Genomic DNA, 19,584 nt, shown 5'->3' on the forward strand with positions numbered 1-19,584 from the left:
CAGGTTCGCTTCCGAAAATGGCCCTATCCTCTCCAAGAAGTTTGACAGCCGTTGGAGCCCCTGACGTCGATGCGGAGTTCACGACGCTAGCAAACAGTTCGCAGTGACGGTGCATGAAAGTCCTGAAGTGTCGACTGCGCTTTCGCTACAGACTTGAGCAAGAATCATGACAACCCCTGTCTAGCGTTGATCCTTCAACTAACCCCTTCGGGCATGCACAACAACACGCTCTTAACGCGTTGTTTCAACTGTCTCTTTGATTATTATGGCTACAAGGAGGAACTTCACGGAGTTTGAGAAGGGAATCATATGGGGACTACACAAGCACGCTCACTGGCCACTTCAACGGATTGCAGACGCTCTTCAAGCCACTAAAGGAGCAATCTCTCGATGTCTTCACCGTTGTGAACGCGATCCAAGGACACCACCCCGTCGTGGACGGCCTCCAGTAATCACTACACGCAAGAGACAACGGCTTGTTCAAAGGGCTACAACTGATGCCTACCATAGACGGCTGAGGTTTGATCAGATTGCAATCCTCGAAGAGCTTACCCACGATATCCGAACGATTCGAGCTGCCTTTGCTTGCAACGGCTATCGACGTTATGTCTCAACAAGAAAGCAATAGCTTACAGATAATCACAAAAGAGCTCGGCTACAGTGGGCAAGGGAGCACATTAACTGGAGCGACAGACAATGGGCTCAAATGATATGGACAGATGAGGCCTCTATCCGTTGTGGCTACTTTGGACAAGTCTACGTGACAAGGACAGCAGATGAGAAGTTTAACAATGACTGCCTTACTGCACGCTTTCGCAAATACTCAGCCTGTATGATCTGGGCCTGTATTACTGCAGATAGTATTAAAGAGCTGCATATCTTTGAGCCTGGCAAGATTGATAGAGACAGATATCGAAGTGAGGTAGTACTATTGATCCAGAGGGCTGTAAATCAGCATCAAGATGGGTCAGTCTTCCAACAACCTACGATTGTTATGCAAGACAACGCAAGGATCCATACAGCAAAGGCAACCTTAGCCCTCTTCAGGCAGTCAAACACTAGGTTAATGGACTGGCCAGCAAGCTCTCCAGATCTTAATCCAATTGAGAATCTTTGGAGCCTTCTTAAGTACAGGATTGGCCTCCATTTGCCATCAACAAGAGCTGAGGTTATAGAGGCAGTTAAGAAGGAGTGGGCTGCTCTTACTACTGCTGATATATCACGTATTTGCCAGAGTATGAGGGAACGGTGTCAAGCAGTTATTAATGCTGAAGGAGGCCATACAAGGTGGTGACCCACTTATATATCTTGTTATAGTTAGTTGAAGGATCAACGCTAGACAGGGGTTGTCATGATTCTTGCTCCAGTCTGTAGTTTCGCTGTTAAATCTGCGATGCGAGTGTCGACTCTCGATCGGGATGTTCGTAAAGCAGGAATGTGGGGATCGACTGTGTTCTTCGCATCTCCAGTTTATTACAGAAAGCCCCTGAGTCGCGACGCTAGTTGATGGGGTTGTTGCATTTGCCAACTTGGTCTTGTACATTCAGCCGGAGTTGCGACTTTCGAACGATTGCTAGTCGGAGGACACGTCAGGTTGTTGTACGCCGTCTTCTGCTGCGAGAATTCGAACTGGCACGATTGCGTTGCCGTCCTTAATTCTCCCAGTCAACGGACGGCATCTTCGAAACATCAACAGCCTCCAAACGACATCAAACCTCACCTCGTGCAACTCGCAACACAACTCCCAATGCCAGCAATGACGTGGTACCTCGCACCCTCAAGTCATGTGGTCGATATTGGTTGTTCCAAAGACAGACTATCGTATCCACTATCCAGGAACCGAAAGGAGCCGCTACAACGGCCGCGTTCGCGAAGTCCTACTTGGGCCGCGCTAGTGAAATCAGGCTTTGGCCTAACAACGGCTGCTGGAGCAGTCCGCTCTTCGCCTATAATCTATTTGACTTTCACGAGCAAGACTTCTTGCTTTTTTTCTTGTTTTCTCGTTGTTCGTGAAGTCAACAGGCTCGATCATCTTCAGTTCCCAAAAAGTCTTTCGTCCCGGTTCAAACTTCAATAAACCGCCTCCCTCCTCCTCCCCTTCCCCCTCTCCAAATCCCACACACTCACCCTCCTCGCCCCATAAACCCCCTCACTAACACTCTCGCTATCCCTCCTCCCACTCCTCGCCCCAACACTCGCCGTCCTCTTCAGCACCCCCATCTCAACACTCCTCCTCGCCGCACCAGTATCAAGACTCTTCCTCGCCACACTAACATTCCCACTCTGCTCCTCCGGGACATGCTTCCGCCTTCTCTTCCACTCCGCCAAGCGCACCCGGACCTTACGCTTCACCTCCGCAACCGCGTAGCCGACTTCGTCGACCGTGAGCGCGAGAGCGATGCAGGGGATGCTGATCGCGAGGCCGACGCCGAAGACGTAGCGCGAGACGTAGGTGATGGACATTTGCTGGTTGCCCGTCTGGGCGTTGTGCGGGAATTCTTCGATGTTGATGGCGAAGATGGCGGCGATGAAGCTGAGCGGGAGGAAGATGACGGTCACGATGGTGAAGACCATGACGGTTTGGCCCTGGCGCTGGGTGCCGGCGGCTTGGTCGCGGGCGAAGCGTGCTTCGAAGGCGTTGGCGTGTTTTTGTTTCAGGTCGAGGAGGTCGCGGATGGATTCGTAGATTCGTTGGGCTTGTTGGTCCATTCGGTTGATGTCTTTCAGCGGGTTTGAGATCGTTTTCTCTTGCTCTTCGAAGACTTTATCAATCTTGCGAAGGTGGAAGTGTGAGCGCTCAAGACGATAGACGCTCTTAATCGCCTCTCGAAGCTCCGGAAGGAGGTGTTCCTGATGACCTAGCACCATGCGGATGATATCGAGCTCATCGCGGATGTCCTTAATCTCAGCTAACAGATCGGTCTCAGAGCCAACGTCGAGGAGTTTGTCCACGAATTGCGGCTCATTATCGCCTTCCTCATCATCCACATCCTGTGCGTGGTGCTTCGCAGCGTGATGTCTCGCCTTCTCCTCCGCCTCCAGATTCCTCGAGAGCCGATTCCCCCTCTGATGACTCTGCAGCCACTCCGACGCCTGCCGCGAAGCCTGCGAGAATTCCTGGAAGAGCGTCGCTTCGCCGTCCATGGCGGCTCCGATACTCGCTTCGAACATATCCAGGAACTGGAAATCATCATCACCCTTCCGATGCCGATCGAACGTCCCGAAACATCTCCCCGCGATTGTCGTCGCCAATTCATATACATTCTGCACAGGTTCTCTCGTCTTGGAATTGATATCCTCGATGATGCCCTCTAGCACATTCAGAGGGTCATTCCTCGGCTGTCTCCATCGCTGCGGGAAACTCGTCACCACGAGGTCTTTGCCCAGAATCCACATCCAGAGTTGATCTACCATGAAGACCTTCGGTTCGTACTCGGGGTCTTTGTGGTGTTTCTGCTGGAAGCGAAAGACGACCTGATCGCAATCTCGCGAGGTGGTGTCGATGTTGTGGTAGAAGAATTGGTCGAGCGTACGACGAACATGCAGGAAGGAGTTTGTTTTGGCGAGATGTGCTCGAAAGAGGACCTCGTCGGCGCGGGTCGATAGGTCTAGGTTCAGAAGACAGTCGGGATTCTCGAGAACGTTCTGCATCTCTCGGCGTCGACGCTCGGTCTCGAAGTGGAGGTATGGGAGGAAGAGAAAGATGTTCGAGGAGCGAGACCTGTCAGTGGTGATTCCATTGCTGCTCTTCGTCGAGTCCTTGCGAGATGTTGCCTTCCTTTGAGACTTTGGTCCTTTAGCCGAAGTACTGTTCGCCTTATTCGATCTCGACGACGTTGAAGACTCCGAAGCAGCCACAGTAGACGACGTCTCCTTTCTCTGAATGGTCGGCTTCGCAGGTTTCGTAGCAGACCCAGTGGGTTCAGACGCCTCCGGTACACCACCACCCTGCTGCTTGCCACCCTTCGCCCGCTGCCTCACAGCCTTTGGAAGCTCAGGTCCTCCTGCCACAGACGGCGGACTCTTCTGTCTCTCCAAACGACCCGTCCCTTCAACCCTCTCATCCTTCGCCCCAGCCGAAGCCTCAACGATAGCCTCCTTGACAGTCTCCAGTGCTGCCGGCTCCGTAACAAGCACCACCGGCGCATCTGAACCGCTGTCCTCAAAGTCCGCAGTAGCCCGCTGCACGGCCTGACACATTGGCCTCATGAATCTCGAGTGATGCTGCTGTCCCCTATGCTGATGATTGAAAGACGTCGCGAGCGCTTTGTACCCATCGATGTCCGTGCCGCCTTCTTCGATGAATCGCTTCGTTAGGAGGGCATCACACCAGGCGATATTGTTTGCAGGGAGATGAATCCATCGAAAGTTGGTCGCTTTGATGTTCTTGGGCAGTGTGCTGATAGAGTGTTTCGTTTGGTCTAGCGGGTCGCGAGCGTAGAGGAGTTCAAAAACAGGTCGTCGCAGCACTCTGTTTTCGTTCTTGAAATTGCCAAAGTCGACGATGGTAGCGTTGAACTGTCGCGAAGCCTCAATCTCATCTCGGGAAAGGTCGTCGAGGTGATTCCACGGAGCGAGGATCTCTGCAATCTCTTTCCTGCCATGCTGTGCTGCCATGAGGAGCGGCGTGGTACCGAATCGATCTTTGACATCTCTCTTGCACTGATGATGTTCCAGGAGACACATCGCGGCATCTTTATTCCCAAACTCTGCAGCCACGTGGAGAGGCGTCCTCCCGTTCAACAACTCGCTATTGACATTCGCTTCAGCATCCAAAAATATCTGCACCAGACCGCGAGACCCGTTCGCGCAAGCACTGTGCAGCGCAGTCCAACCTCCATCAGATTTCGCCTGGATATCCGCGCCATTCTCCAGTAGAATCTTCACCAGAATCTGCATACCATTCGCCGCAGCAAGATGCAAAGGCGTTTTATCGCGATTATCTCTCGCATCGACTGTCACCTTGGGAGCCGCGCCATCAAACCGACTCGTCAATAAAACTCTTATCAAATCCTCATGATCCGTCACACAGGTCCAATGCAGCGCCGTCCGTCCCAGCTCATCCTCCGCCTCAACATTGACGCCCGCTTGGAGAAGATACTGCACGATCCCCATCCCACACTTCCTCTTCGGCTTACTCCCTGCCTTTGCGTGATTCTTCTGATCGCCCTTATCAGCCGCAATATTATGCAGAACATTCCGCCGCCTGAGATCCACCGTATCGATATTCGCCCCTCTGGTAAGCAAAACTTGAACAATGTTCATATGCCCCCTCCAAGCAGCAGTCATCAACGGCGTCCGCCCTTTCTTATCGCGAGCTTCGAGATTCGCATCATGATCGATCAGCGTCTCCGCGATGCCCTTGAGCCCATATTCAGCCGCACGCAACAGACTCGGCGGCTTGTTTCCAGAAGTGTAGTCCGGATTCGCGCCTTGTGAAAGCAAAAACCTCGCCGCATCGACGAGGTTCTTGTCGCAGGCTCTCACGAGGCCAATGGAGAGGAAGGACTCGGTGCATTGGCCCCTGGCCTTGGCCTGTTGGATTATGTCCTGGACATCTGGGATGCTGTTCGCTTCGACGGCTCGAAGGAGCTTGGGTTCTAGGCGGTCTGTATTGCTGTTTTCGCTATGAATGCTGATGGGTCGCCTTGGCATAGTAATTCTTCGCTCCTGGAGACTTGTCGATGTTGATTCTTCTCATCATCTTTCACGATTCGAATTCAATCTGTGTTCTCTGATCATGGCCAGCCGCGTTTTCACAGCAGTTTTACATATATTCCGAGCTGTTTCCTCCGCTTTCCAGTGCGTCGCTCGGCGCTAGATGGATAATTCGATGTAGAAACGTTGAAGAAGGAGGATCTGCCCACCCGTGCGACGCTGCAGTCATGGACGTCGTACCAAACATCTCCGCACCATACATTTTGGTTTGGATAAGCGAAAGTCAACTTTCGTGCCTTTCAGCTCATGCAGATTACTAAGCCAATTCATTGACTGGATGGTGTTGTAGATATACCTACTCTATGATTGCAGATTTGCCGCAGGACAGCAGGCAGCAAGTAAGCCTGCGGCGGTGGCAGTCGTGGGATAAGCCAATGACAATCCTAGGGTCAGTGGCGTGCTTGTTGTTCTGAGGCCTTCGGCTCGGATGGTGGTCGTGCAGGGCGATATTTCAGACTTTGATATCGATGGAATGACTGAACATCTTTCCGCTGGATCGTGAGTCGCGAAGTTGCGGTTGTGAAGTTGAGTGTCGTCGAGATGCCATGCTACAGCATCCCCCTTCCAAACCTCGTCTTCAATCCCCCTCATCCTCCACCTCCTCCATCACCACTCGCCTCGGAACATCCACCCTCTCCTCCTGACTCGGATAAATCTGCCCCATCTCCCTCTCAAACCGTCTCAACTCCTCGTCCAAATCCCCGCCCTCTCCCTCCGCTCTAACCTCCGCACTCGTCTGCTCAAACCTCGCCTCCAACGCCGCCTCCTCCCCAGCCTTCGCCGCAGCATAATACCCCGCCTTCTCCAACTTCTCCACTTCCTCGGGCTCGATGAGTAGGCCCTGGCCTTTGGCTTGTTTTTGCTTTTGGCGGACGGCGGCCGGGACGAATTTTGTGGCTTCTTTTTTGAGGTCGCGGAGTTGTGGGGCGGCGGTGTAGACGAGTTGGGGGGCTTTGGGCGGTGGTGGTTTCGCGGGTAAGGGATGGCCGCCGGGAGGGACTTGGGTGGTGTCGTGTGGTTTGCGGTCTTGTCGGGGGATGGGAGGTGGTGTGTCTCGTGGCATGGGGATGTCTCGAACTTCGGGGTCGGTGTCGCTGCTCTGCGCATCTTCCTCGTCTCGTCGACGTTTGCCTAGATGTTGTCTTCGCTCCTGCTGCTCTCGTCGCGCATCGCCTCTATTGTCTCTGCGCTCGTAGATGGGGAACTTGGGCGCTGCATCACCCATCGCATCTCTCGCCCTTCGAATGCCTCGTACATCCTTCTCGAGCTGTGCCAACGTCTCTTTATCCTTCGGCCTTAGACCTCCACGACCCTCCAACTCCTTCAGCTCATCAATCTGCCTCTGCAGACGCTCAGGGTTCCTTCTCGCGAGCTTCTCATTCCGCTGGCCCTGAAGGTTCTTCTTGTTCTTCGCAATCTCCTTCTGCTTCTCCGCCCTGCGCTGGGCCTGCGCGGGGTTGACGGAGCGTTCCTTGGGCATGGTCGATGCCCTTCACACGGAGTTGTAGATGTGAAGGATGTTGGAGATTGTTATTGCGATCAGAGAATGCGCCAGCCGAATTGGGGAAACGCAAGCAAGCTGCAGGTTTTAGGCTTCACATGCGCGCGCCTCATTAGAATGACGTGGGGCGACAGGAACAAGACCACACTCCAACACTCCTCCCATCTCACCATGACCTCTCCCTCACGAACAACAACAGGCCGCCGCAACCATGGCTCGCCGTCAAAATGCCATCGCCCACTCGGTGACCTACTCGATCCTCCATAGCGACCAGAAGCGCAAGTCCCTCATCGCTCGAATCCCCTCCTTCTTCTGGATATACTGGCTCAACTTCGACTGCGTCCGCGAAGACCTCTTCAAAGCCCTACGAGCAACCTGGCAGATCGAAGAAGACGAATATAGAAAGAGCTTCGGCGCAGACAGTAAAGATGCAGCAGGCCTCAAACCGATCGGTACGTAATATCGACCACTCCCACACCTCCAACACAACTAACAACACATGTGACAACCAGGAGACATGGGCTACTCCGGCTCGACCTTCTTCACCAGCACCGACGGGACCTACCTCGTAAAATCCATCCCCCGGCACTTCGAATACAGCTTCTTCAAAAACGACCTCCTCCTCCCCTACGCCGAGTACATGCAGACAAACCCCACCTCCCTCCTCGTGCGCATCACAGACTTCCTCGCATGCAACCAGTGGTCCCTCGGCACCGCCCTCTCCCTCGCGCCCACCCACCACATCGTCATGTCGAACATCAAGTCCGGCGAAAGCAGCGACAGCACCGAATGGGAAACCTACGACCTCAAGCCCATGTCCTACTTCTACCCCGAGCGGGATGTAGCAGGCGGTGTCTTGACCAGCGAAGCAACCAAATCCAAACTCGCCGACGACTTCCACGAGAAGATCTCCCTGACGCTAGATCAAGCAGCGGAGTTCAACCTCCAACTCCAAAAAGACACCGCCTTCCTCGCCGCCCATAACGCAGTCGACTACTCCCTCTTCCTAATCCGCATCCCAGCCCACGACCCCTCCTCCAGCACCGTGCAACCGACCTCCCCGCCCTCCTGGCGAACAGGCATCAACTCCTTAGACAAGAAATGGATCTACCGCGCCGCAATTCTGGATTTCTTCTGGGCGAAACATAAAGTCCACGCCAAGGCCATGACGGGGCTGATCAAGGCGTATAATGCGGTGGATTCGCAGGGCCCGATGAGTGTGACGACGACGGCGGAGGAGTACCGGGAGAGGTTTTTGGGCATGTGTGGGGAGATGATTGAGACGGGGACGGAGACAACGGGGTGATAGTTGGGTGGGTGTGTTTTTGTTTTGCTTGCTTACTTGCCACAGCGCTTCAGATTGTTATTGTTACTTGATACCCCATTAGCATCGAATCAATTCGCATTGGAAATCTTCACATGACAGACAGATCACACGTCACATCACATTCACAAGACGATCAGCTTATATTTTTCTCGAACCGATACACGTTCTCATTACCGCCAAAAGACTAAATATGCTACTTTCTTGTTCTTGTTTCAAGCAAATCCACACCCACCCATCCATCCATCCAACAAACAGTCAAAGTCGATCGATTCCCAGCCCCAACCGACTGTTTTGAACCCCGAAGCTGCTAATTGCCCAGGCTGTACCCATCCTTCCCCTCCTGAAACGCCGTCGCTATGTAAACTTCTTGTTTGTTGATGATGTGACAAAGGGAAATATGCTGATACAATCTTTTGTGGAGGGATAGAACCCCCATTCCGAGAGGTCGAGGGGGTATCGAGGGGTTTGAGGTTTCGAGAGGGAGGGAGAGAGAGAGAGGTTCGCCTCTCTAGTTCCCATTGTTGTTGTTATTGTTATTGTTGTCCTTGCTCTTGAACCACCCCTGGGTAGCGCCGTAGATGATAATGATGAGGACAATGATGAGGATGACGGCGACTGTTCACACAAAAACATCAGTACTTCGCACACAGACTTGCCAGCTTCCAATGTCAAACTCACCGCAAATCCCCAAGCAGATCCACTTCTTCTTCCTCGCCGCCCGCGCACTATCCACGGCTTTGCCCACATGCACATTCCCGGCCTCCAAATGCGTATGCGTCTCCTCTGCCTTTTGCTCGATCGCCATGACGGGTGCCTCCTGCTGCACGACGATCGCGTCCAGGTCCTGGAACAGCTGCTGCAGCTCGATCATCGTCCGCTCGATCTGCTGGATCGCATCGTGGCGTTCCCGCACGTTGCGGAGGGTGCTTTGGGCTTGGCCTCTGCGGTCGGCGTTGAGGAGTGCTTGCTGGAAGATCTGTGTGTCGCCGCCGGATTCGGTGGCTTCGCGGATTTCAGATTCTGTAGCGTCGGGGCGCACGATGAGGTATTGTCGTCGTTGCTGCTCGGTCACATCCTTGCGGAAGGCGGATTCTTGGGATTGGTACGACTGAATGGCCTTGCGTATCCTCCTGTCCAGCGCATCCACCTGTGCCTTGTTGCGGGGGTTGGTAGCATCCGGCTGGCCCTTGATGCGCTTCACACGGTCTGCGAGCCCACGGTATCCGCTCATGATATCCGCCGACAGGGCGTCGACATCCTTGTTGGAGGCGCCGCTGCCGGAGATGAAGTTCTTCTGTAGACGCTGCAGCTCTTGGAGACGGCTCTCGAGGTCGTCGATCGCTCTGCCGACCGCGCGGCAGTCGTTGAGGATGGCATTGGGGTCGCGAGGTTCGGGGGTCGCCGAGGGGTAGGGCGCGTTAAGCGGCTGCATCTCGACGTTCTGCCCGTAGTTCTGACCGTATGGTGCTGACGCTTGGCCGTAAGTTGGGGGAGGGTTGTCGTAGCGGTCCTGGCTGGCGTAGGGGTTGGAGCCTCCATAGCCGCCGCCGTAGTTGTTGTTGTACTGCGTTGCCATTTCAGCTTCTTTGGAATTTCAGAATGCCCCTGAGAGCTCAGATCTCAATGCCGAGTGTGAGACTTCTGAAATATGTGTCTTCTTGTGCTGTCGCCTGTGCTGTGCATATGATACGATGTGGAGGGCCGACTTACGGCCATTATTATTCTGGCGCCTGAGGGTGTGGGATGATGTTGACTCCTGAGGTTGTGCGCGTGCCTGGCCGCGACAAGGCTCCCTCAATTGTAAACTTTTCCGTACGATGCAGGGTCTGTCGATCGGATGGTATATACCGCAATGTCGAAGACTGCCGAAGTATCAGAGATCCGGAAGGAAGAGGAGTTGTATGTAGTAGTCAAGTTCGAAACGCTCTCTCCGCGAGCAACAAGAAAGATGCGGACTGATCCCTTAAACACTGCTTGCTGCCACCGTTTCACGCTGCGTCTGCTCAGCCAACCACGGCGGCCCATCTGCGCCTTCCTGGCAACTGGCTCACGTCACGCTAACGCCCGCTTCCCGCCTGCGGCTGTGCAGCGGCGACGAAGCTTAGCCCAGCGTTAACCACGTCTCGATTTAGAACTTGGTGCAGCAGCAGAACCACCTCAACTCTCTTCTTCGCCTCTTTCACTCGGAACACCTATTCGGGGGAGGTCTTGAGGGCGTAGAGGAATAATGCTGCTGCCTCCAATGCTTTGTGGACATCTTACGGCCGGCTTTGACGATGGACTGGACTCTGTCCATGGTTACGTCCGCCTCCAGCAAACTGTGGCGTGCTTACTCTACCTCGCCTCATGCACACGACGAAAGCCATACTCAGTAGCGCAATAGGGCACCTCGTGATGAGCGGACAACTGAAAGATCATACGAGTTCGCCGGGCGTTCGTCTGCTGATTACTATGCCGTACTCTACTACTCGTTCTCCTCTACAAACCTATCGAAATCATCCAGCTCCGAGTCGTCCAACTCGACTTCACTAGCCTTCTCTGCCTCAATGGCTGCCTCCTCCACGGACGGGACTACCTCTTCCGATTCTTTTGCTTCTGCCTGCTCTTCTTCTTCCTCCTCCACCGACCCCTCAGGCCTCCAACCCAACCCAGCTTCCGGAAAGACTCTACTAGCAGCTCGAATCGGACTAGCGATCCCCTTCTTCCAACTCCCCAGACCCTCACCCTCCTTCCAACCCACATTCGCCATGACGTTCTGCACCTCCATCTTCCCCAACTCACTCGGCTCCGGCAACTTGTCCAAATTCCCAGCATACGCCCCCACAAACTCCTTCAATGCTTCTTTCTGCGCGAAAAGAATTTTATACCCCTTCGTCACATCATCGGGTCCCACCCTCAACGCCTCCGCCAACCGCGCCCTCACCACAGGGTCGTAATGTACCTGCGGGCCTGCCATTGCTTCGATGAGGTGCAGATCGACTTTCATGGCGCTGGCGATCCTGTCCGGAGTGTTTCGTTTCTGGCCGGTGACTTTCGAGGCGAAGAAGAAGCAGGTTGCGGAGAGGACGTTGTAGGAGAGGTCCGGGTTCCAGTTCTCGGGCTTGATAATGTGGTCAATCAGGTTGAGGGTTATGGTATTGGTATCTGGATCGGTGGATAGGCTGTCCTCCGAGACGAAGGCGATGCTGTCGAGAGTCGAGGCCCAGATTTCGTTGTAGATGCGCGTGACTTTTGAAGTTGGAGGTGGCGGTGGTGCTTGTGGTTCTTCCAATATCGCCGCAGGTGCTGGCGCGTCTCTTTGCTTTTCCAGATACTCGTCAGGCGCGGCAGTAACACCCTTCTTTGCTCTGCTCCTCCCAGCTCTAGGTTTAGGCGGTGTGCTCGCATCTCTCTTCGGCGCCGGCCTCACCTTGTTCTTTGTCACTCCCTGCGGTTTCGCCCCCTTCGCATTCCCGGTCTTTGGCGCCTGTGGCCGCCCTTTCGTAACTCGTCCACTGCGCGTCCCGTCAACCATCTTCGAAAATCTTGCTGGTCTGATAATGGTAATATGTATGAAGACTAGTGAACATATGGAGATAGGAGTGTGTGGCATTCGCTCTTTGGCGACATGTTTTCTTTGTCTGTTACAAAATGCTAGCCGATTGCGGCACGAAATGTCTTCGACGAATGTTGTGATTGTGGAGATTGTGGATGTTTTGAGAAACAAAGAATAGGTTCGAAGGTAAGACTTTAGGCATTGTTGCTGAAGAGGGAGTCTTACTACGGCGTTCTTGGGGAAAGCAGTGCCTTGCGGTGATGTTGATACGCCGTGACTGGAGTGTGTGGAATTTTCGACTCCGAGAGCTCGAAGACGAGGTACACAGCTTGGCGATGTTCCAATGCCGCAGAAATGTCTCGCTTTAACACCCAACTTCCGAGTGCTTTTCAAGCGTCGGAGGGAAAGGGTTCTCCGATGGCAAGGCCCACCACCGGAGACCTCTGTCTCAACCCCGCCACAGAATGACCAAGTCTCTGCCCCCTCCTCTGCCTCTCCCTAACACTCTCCAAAAGCGTAGCCACATCGCCCTTCACCTGCTCATCTGTAAAAGGCAGCGCGGCCTTCGGATCTTTACTCAAGATCACCAAAAGCGCGCCTCTCATTCCCTCTCCCTCCCCTCCATCCTTGACGCCCCCATCCGTCTCGAACCCACCTCTCTCCAACTCCCTCTCTATCGCCCGTCTAACCCTCTTCTTCGCCCAATTCCTTATCGCCGACTTCTTCGACACATCCATCGGAACATGCACGCGCCAGTGCAGTTTGCTCGGATCGAAGGCTTCGAGACGTCGCCGCGTGCGGATGTGGTAGGGGTGGTAGGGATCTTCGGCTATGGCTCTTGTGCTGGCGAAGGTGGTGTAGTTTATTGCGTTCGGGTAGGGGTCGTAGAGGTAGCGTAGGAGGGCGTTAGGGTCGTTGGTTGGACGGGGCTGTGAGGGTTGTTTGGGTAGTCGATTGTGGGTGATTGGAGAATAAGTTGACCTTGGAGTGCCTTCAGACGTTGATCTTTGGCGGGATCCATTTCCAGTCCAAGATGTCAGGCCGTCGGTGGTCGGTCGTCCCGTACGATTATTCCTCCAGTATGGACCGTCCGCATTGTCTGTGGTCACGATCGGAGTATGCCTCGCCTTCAGGCCATCTGGGAGAAATGTCTTCTTCGCAGCATCTTTGGCCGCGCCGAACGTGGACTTCACAGCATGATGAGCGGCTTGGGGAAGTCTGGAAGCAGCCGACATGAACCGTGATGATCAGCAAGGGATGTTGCAGTGGATGAGCGAAAGTGAGTGAAGAGGCGTTCTTGGCTGTGATTGGCCCACGACTTTGCCCCGCGCCACGTTTTACAACAACCCACCGCTGTGTCATAAGGCGGTTCAAATAAAGCGGGACTCTTCTCTCTGTTCTTCCGCCCACGCAAACACTCTCGACAAAGACACCTCCTATCACATATCCCCACAGGCGACGAAGCCGCACGAGCACGTCCGTACTGAACAGAGGATAAGCGCTCGATATGCCGAAGAACAAAGGAAAGGTACGTCATGGAGGGAGGCAAAAGAGTCTGAAAATGGGAGTGGTACATGCTGATTTATGCGGTGGTATAGGGTGGTAAGAACAGGAGACGTGGAAAGAACGAGAACGACAACGAGAAGCGTGAGCTCACGTTCAAGGAGGAAGGCCAAGGTGAGCAGGACATACTCTTCTTCACCGACTCCGAACTTCGACTTACGCATGACTTCACAGAGTACGCACAGGTGATCAAGATGTTGGGCAACGGTCGTCTCGAGGCTATGTGCTTCGACGGCGCCAAGCGACTGGCACACATCCGTGGCAAGCTGCGAAAGAAGGTCTGGATCAACCAGGGCGACATCATCCTCCTCTCCCTCCGCGACTACCAAGACGAGAAAGGCGACGTTATCCTCAAGTACTCTGCCGACGAAGCACGATCGCTCAAAGCATACGGCGAGTTGCCCGAATCTGCCAAGATCAACGAGACAGACACATACGGCGGTGATGAAGAGGGCGGTATTGGCTTCGACTTCGGCGAAGATGATGATGACAGCGGCAGTGGAGACGAGATTGATGTTGACGACATCTGAGCGGGCGTTTCTATCGCTTGGAGGGACATACACACGTTGGGGCGAGTGGAGTCTGCGCTGCGCTGGCTGGGTTCGGCCACAGGGCGTCTTTTCGGCTGCTTAGATGCGGTGGAGCGAGCCTGTTTCGAAGGACACGCTCTGAGTTGGCATCTCTCACGGGCCGAAGGTAGAGGATAGATGCGTGGCAGCCTCATGAATCTAGCGGGCGGCTGAAGCCCAACGTGGAGCCTCTGCCTCAAAACCGGGGCTTTGCGGTGGACATTATCATTGAAAGGGCATCATGGGACCTCCTTCTCCTTTAGCGCTGCCTTATGAACAAATGACATGACTTGCAAATACCATTCTCTACCTGATTTCTTCACATTCAACCCCGACCTCATTCTGTTCAGTGCGTGAATATTGAGTTTTGCCCCATCTCACGTGTCGTTCCTGAGCGTCGGCCCTTGAACCCGGCAGTGCTTGGCACAGTCTACGTCAACTTCTGGCGGCTGCGGTCACTGAGGCACTCGACTCGTACACTTTTCTGACCGCCACCCATTCCACCTGCGGGACTCGACTGAACGAAGCGGTACTGTATTTTCAGCCGTGTGACTTGGCCAGGCAGCGAATCCCGCCCGCATTGTTGGCACCTTTCACTAGGCCCGCCAACCACCACCTCATTCAGCTCAAGGCAGACACTCAACCAACCACGGGCGAGGCTGCCATTGCTGGGTGATAATCGACACAACACGAGCGACATATCCCATATACCTACTTCACGACCGCCGCCATGCCCTCCATCCTCAACGAAGACGACAAGCAGACGGTCAAGCGGACTGTCCCCAAAGCCTCGAACAAGATCCACGCAGTCGCAGTCGCAAAGCTGTACGTCGCCCATCCGAACCGGCAACGATGGAACTACACGGGCTTGCAGGGCGCCGCGGTGCTCGCGAACGACTTGGTGGGCAATACATTCTGGATCAAGCTGGTGGACGTCAGCCCGGCCAACAGAGGCGTGCTGTGGGATCAAGAGATCTATGATACTTTCCAGTATAACCAGGACCGGATCTTCTTCCATACCTTCGAACTAGAGGACTGTCTGGCCGGGCTGAGTTTCGCGGACGAGAAAGAGGCGAAGCAGTTCAAGAAGAAGATGGACGAGCGTGAGAAGAATGCGCATAAGAATACTCGGTCGAAGCCTTTTGCCAGTGGGCCGGCGCAGACGGGGTATGGAGGAGGACAACAGCAGGCGCAGCCGCACGAGAAGAAGGGCAGGTTTGGAGGACTGTTCTCGAGCCACAAGCACTCTTCGCCGCAAGGCCCGCCGCAGAGCATTATCCCTCCGAGAGGTGTGGAGATTAATCCACATGGGGCACCTTCACCGTCATTGTCCACCCCAAATGGCAGTCGGACGACCAGCGAGATCGACTTGACTGATCCAGCGGTGCAGGCTGTTCTGCAGGATTTGAAGGGAATGGGAATCACAGAGGACCAGATTGAAGAGCACGCCGGGTTTATCAAGAGCTATTTGGAGCAGAACAGAGCCACAGCTGCAGCAGAAGCTGAGAAGAAGGAAAGGGTAGCAAGAGCTCCTCCACCTCCTCCGCCTGTTCCTGCAAACCTGAGTCCACAGAATACAGGTGGCTCGAAGAGTGGCAGAGGACCGCCGCCTGCACCACCGCCATCTAGGAGAACAGCGACTGGACCAGGTGTACCTGTTCAGAAACCGCCGAGTCCGAGCCCAAGTCCTCCACGAGAGCCTTCTCCCCCGCGACCACGGTTCAGGGTACCTCCTCCGCTTGCGAATGCAGGGACGAAAGTCGACAACACGCCAACGTTGCCTGGCAGAAATAGAGCTGCTAGCCAGACTAACCCTGGCCCTCCTCCGCCTCCAAGACCGGCGAAAGAGCCTCTTGACGAACCAACATCTCCGCCGTCAGGAAGATTTGCCGTCCCGCCTCCATTCGAAGGCAAACGCATATCCTCCAACCCAGCACCTCCTCCACCACCGCGAGGAAGCGCAGCACCACCCCCACCGCCTCCCCGAGATTCCTCAGCGCCAGCAGCGGTTCCTCCGCCTCCCCCACCACGTCAATCACCAAACCCAAGCGCAGGGGGATTCGCAGATTCAGCACCCCCGCCTCCACCTCCCTTACCACCCTCATCCTCACGACCCGTCCCTCCAGCTCCCTCATCTGGCGCCCCTCCACCACCGCCACTACCCCCGCCAGCAAACACATCCGGACCCCCACCCCCACCTCCCCTCCCACCAACCGCAGCACCAAACGGCGGCCCACCACCACCCCCTCCCATGCCTCCACGCGCAGGCGTAAGCGACGACACAGCAGCCGCAGCCGCACCAAAAGGCGCACCCCAACCCGGCCGCGACGGTCTCCTCGCAGACATCCGCGGCGGTGCCCGGTTGAAGAAAGTCTCGGACTCGGAAAAACGAGATCGAAGTGCAGCGGCGGTGCCGGGCAGTGAGGCTTCGGCTCCTGCGGCGCCGAGCAGTGCCGGTGGTGCGAGTGGAGGAGGAGGGGATGCGCAGGGTGGACTTGCGGGGGCGTTGGCGAGTGCGCTTGCGGCGAGGAAGAGTAAGGTTAGTCATTCTGGTAAGTGCATCGAAGTATTCTTCTTGATATGTGTTGTGGAGTTTGTGACTGACGATGCTATGCAGATGACGAGAAGGACGATGATGATTGGTAGAATCGATTCAGATGAGAGAGGAGAAAGGAGCAATGAGGTATGTGTACATATTGGTACTGCTATCGAGGACGATGTTTCCTCCGTTCCAACATCTTTCGCTGTTTCTGTCGATCAGTGTGCGTGATACGCACGTCTTGCACTCTAACTCTCACGGGGCACCCCAAAAGCTGGACTAATCGCGAGGCTCTTGCTTGACCATGACCTTGGCCTCCTTCTTGATCTTCTTCGGGCCGTCCACCTTCTCCTTCTTGATCTTCTTCGACAGCTCCTCCATCTCCTTTTCGATCGCCTTGGTCTCATCCTCGAGCCTCTCAGCTCGCTTCTCTTTCTTCTCGGCGGCCTTGCGCGCGAACTCTTTGCTCTGCGCCTTCTTGATCGCCTTCTCAGCCTTCTCAATCTGCTTCCCTGCCTTATCACGTGTCTTCTTCTCCTGCTTCCCTGCCTTATCACGTGTCTTCTTCTCCTGCTTCTCCGCCTTATCACGTGTCTTCTTCTCCTGCTTCTCCGCCTGCTTGCGCGCCTTCCTCTCCTGCTTGCGCGCCTTTCTCTCTTGCTTAATTTGAGCGTCGCGCGCTTCTATCTCCTTCTCCAATCTCTCCTGTTCCTCAGGAGTAACCTCGTCCATCTTCTTCTGCTCGTATCGGACGGCATTCAAAGCCAGCTGCAGGCCCTCTTCCACGAGACTGAGGTCTCTCGACTGCCGCAATTTCTCCAAGGCCAGGCCTTCGAGGACACCGTGAACGTGGGTTACTAGTCTCTCTCTGGGCCACTTCTGCATATGATGTCTGCCCTCGAGAATCTGGCGCTCTTTCTTCGCCTTGAGGATGTCTTCATGCGCCTTGATTGCGTCTTTCTGGACCTTGGTAGCGGCTCGAGCTGGTGGAAGGTCTCCGCGGTCCTCCGTCTCCTGTCCCTGTTCCTTGGACTGCTTCTGGGCCTCCTCTGCTTCCTTTCGCTCTGCTTTCAGCTGCTTCCTGGTCTTTGGGTTGTTGCTGAGGTCGACGAGGGACGGCTCAGTTCCGCCCACTTTCTTCCAGCCGTTCTCCTTTGAGAACGTGCTCACCGAAATCACTGGACCGTCTGAGGTGACGGGCTCTTTCTCGGCGGTATGCTGGGCCACTTCAGGTGCAGATTTTGCCGGCGAGTCTGAAAGTGCTGGGTCATAGTCACTATGATCGTTCGAGGCGAACCACAAAGCTCCGGCAGGCGTACCGCTCGCCGGAAGGATAGGCGTCCCCAGTGCCTTCTCCAAAGCATCCAGCGGGTTCAATTCCTCCTCATCACGTACAGGCTCGACTTTCACCTTCTTCTTCGGCTGCGTGACTGCCTTGTTGGGCTCCGGGATTTCGACGACAGACTCATCATCGCTAACAGGTTCCTTTTTGATCCTCGAGGCACGTGGTGTCTCGAACGCACGGAGACTGAGCGGGTTATCCGAGTCACTGGAAGAAGCAGCACGCTTGCGTTTGCGATCCGCCTTGCTTGTAAACCCGCCGCCCAAGAGGCTGGTTGAGGTTGTCACATTGCAGGGTTCCGTGTTCGGATCCACACCCGCAGACGTCTGAGTAGCGAGCATGCCGAGCTTGTTAGCCTTCGCCTCTCTGTCCTTGTTCGCTTGTCGCAGCTTTGCGACAGCCGTGCGGGATTCTGAGGAAGGTGGTCAGTTAAGATGGTGCATGTGGGCGTCAGAGATGGCTTACTGGTTCGGGCCATTGTGTCAGACTTCGATGACCTGGCTGTGGTGTTGGTGTTGGTGTCGAGGTTTGGATGAAGTGGGAAGTGATGAGTGAGCGAGAGCTTGCGAAATGTTGTGGTGGGTTGGTTGCTTAGCGCAACACGCTACCTAGGTAGTCTCACGTCGCGGTGCTGTGAAGGAAAGAGCGAAGCTTCGAAGCCAGAAAGGGAAGGAGCAGGTCAGTTTCCAGCATCACATACCATCACGACCAGCGTGGATGATTATACCGTATGCTTCTGCTAACAACGATTATACCGAATATAGTAACAAATTCATGAAGCCATTTATTTCACTCCCTCTTCTCGACCAAAAATAATCAACAACCACCAATCCGCCCCATCGATTTCCCACTATCGAGCACCACCAGTAACATACGCCGCCCTCATATTCTCCCGACTCTTCCGATCAAACTCCTTCACAGCGGTCTTCTCGGCCTGTTTCGCTTGCTTCTCAGCCTTCTTGGCGTCTCTGTATGCTGGGTCCCGTCTCAATGAGATTTCTTCGATGATTCGACCTTCCACAGTCAGATCCGCAACTAGATTGCTCAGCTGGCAGACGTACTTGCAAGACTTTTCTTATGTTTCGACTTTGGAATTTGGTGATGATCACCATCTGAGCTTTGCTTTTTGCCTAGGTAGAATGCCATGTGAGTTGTGAAAGAATGGTAGCACGGCCAGCGTGAGGGGTGAAGAATGGATGAGAAGGGAGGGTGGGGCTCACTTTTTGTACTTTTCGTCATAGTAGTGACATGTCTGTTGTTTCATGTCCAAGGATCGCATTTCAATATCCAAGTCTGATATATGTATCGCTGACCTCATAGGTGAGGTTTGGAGTGTCTAGTAAGGTTTGGGCTTGCAGAGCCCTGCGTGTGCCTTGAGTCAGGGGCAGCAATTCGACCTCACCTCTACATTGGCGTCAAAGCAGCAGTGTCTACAGGTGGTGGGAACTTTCTGTTCTATTTTGTCACGCTTTAGAGGTTTCAAGTCTTGC

At 54.6% G+C, this 19,584-nt stretch overlaps 9 protein-coding genes across 9 annotated transcripts; 3 read left to right on the forward strand and 6 right to left on the reverse strand.

Annotated features, from left to right (window-relative positions):
- Nucleotides 1-1,782: 1,782 nt before the first annotated feature.
- M409DRAFT_70659 (uncharacterized protein) lies at nucleotides 1,783-5,920 on the reverse strand (the record flags this gene model as incomplete). Its single annotated transcript, XM_033818837.1, has 4 exons — nucleotides 1,783-1,953; nucleotides 2,275-4,469; nucleotides 5,139-5,600; nucleotides 5,899-5,920. 4 exons carry the CDS (start codon nucleotides 5,918-5,920, stop codon nucleotides 1,783-1,785), a joined length of 2,850 nt encoding a protein of 949 aa, XP_033661023.1.
- A 375-nt stretch (nucleotides 5,921-6,295) lies between these two features.
- M409DRAFT_29430 (uncharacterized protein) lies at nucleotides 6,296-7,198 on the reverse strand (the record flags this gene model as incomplete). Its single annotated transcript, XM_033809461.1, has 1 exon — nucleotides 6,296-7,198. The coding sequence occupies one exon, from the start codon at nucleotides 7,196-7,198 to the stop codon at nucleotides 6,296-6,298; it is 903 nt and encodes a 300-aa protein (XP_033661024.1).
- Nucleotides 7,199-7,430: 232 nt separating this feature from the next.
- On the forward strand, nucleotides 7,431-8,525 carry M409DRAFT_29431 (uncharacterized protein; the record flags this gene model as incomplete). The annotated part of the gene is made up of 2 exons (XM_033809462.1): nucleotides 7,431-7,671; nucleotides 7,732-8,525. 2 exons carry the CDS (start codon nucleotides 7,431-7,433, stop codon nucleotides 8,523-8,525), a joined length of 1,035 nt encoding a protein of 344 aa, XP_033661025.1.
- Nucleotides 8,526-9,054: 529 nt separating this feature from the next.
- On the reverse strand, nucleotides 9,055-10,122 carry M409DRAFT_70662 (uncharacterized protein; the record flags this gene model as incomplete). Its single annotated transcript, XM_033818838.1, has 2 exons — nucleotides 9,055-9,161; nucleotides 9,225-10,122. 2 exons carry the CDS (start codon nucleotides 10,120-10,122, stop codon nucleotides 9,055-9,057), a joined length of 1,005 nt encoding a protein of 334 aa, XP_033661026.1.
- Nucleotides 10,123-11,010: 888 nt separating this feature from the next.
- M409DRAFT_60245 (uncharacterized protein) lies at nucleotides 11,011-12,060 on the reverse strand (the record flags this gene model as incomplete). The annotated part of the gene is made up of 1 exon (XM_033814400.1): nucleotides 11,011-12,060. The coding sequence occupies one exon, from the start codon at nucleotides 12,058-12,060 to the stop codon at nucleotides 11,011-11,013; it is 1,050 nt and encodes a 349-aa protein (XP_033661027.1).
- A 410-nt stretch (nucleotides 12,061-12,470) lies between these two features.
- M409DRAFT_29434 (uncharacterized protein) lies at nucleotides 12,471-13,316 on the reverse strand (the record flags this gene model as incomplete). Its single annotated transcript, XM_033809463.1, has 1 exon — nucleotides 12,471-13,316. The coding sequence occupies one exon, from the start codon at nucleotides 13,314-13,316 to the stop codon at nucleotides 12,471-12,473; it is 846 nt and encodes a 281-aa protein (XP_033661028.1).
- Nucleotides 13,317-13,588: 272 nt separating this feature from the next.
- Nucleotides 13,589-14,174, forward strand: M409DRAFT_70663 (uncharacterized protein; the record flags this gene model as incomplete). Its single annotated transcript, XM_033818839.1, has 3 exons — nucleotides 13,589-13,609; nucleotides 13,680-13,758; nucleotides 13,819-14,174. 3 exons carry the CDS (start codon nucleotides 13,589-13,591, stop codon nucleotides 14,172-14,174), a joined length of 456 nt encoding a protein of 151 aa, XP_033661029.1.
- A 769-nt stretch (nucleotides 14,175-14,943) lies between these two features.
- On the forward strand, nucleotides 14,944-16,859 carry M409DRAFT_70664 (uncharacterized protein; the record flags this gene model as incomplete). Its single annotated transcript, XM_033818840.1, has 2 exons — nucleotides 14,944-16,765; nucleotides 16,831-16,859. The coding sequence occupies 2 exons, from the start codon at nucleotides 14,944-14,946 to the stop codon at nucleotides 16,857-16,859; spliced, it is 1,851 nt and encodes a 616-aa protein (XP_033661030.1).
- Nucleotides 16,860-17,689: 830 nt separating this feature from the next.
- Nucleotides 17,690-18,572, reverse strand: M409DRAFT_60249 (uncharacterized protein; the record flags this gene model as incomplete). Its single annotated transcript, XM_033814401.1, has 3 exons — nucleotides 17,690-17,833; nucleotides 17,923-18,506; nucleotides 18,560-18,572. 3 exons carry the CDS (start codon nucleotides 18,570-18,572, stop codon nucleotides 17,690-17,692), a joined length of 741 nt encoding a protein of 246 aa, XP_033661031.1.
- Nucleotides 18,573-19,584: the final 1,012 nt, after the last annotated feature.

The sequence above is a fragment of the Zasmidium cellare genome, assembly GCF_010093935.1.
Source record: "Zasmidium cellare ATCC 36951 unplaced genomic scaffold M409scaffold_51, whole genome shotgun sequence".
Classification (NCBI taxonomy): domain Eukaryota; kingdom Fungi; phylum Ascomycota; class Dothideomycetes; order Mycosphaerellales; family Mycosphaerellaceae; genus Zasmidium; species Zasmidium cellare.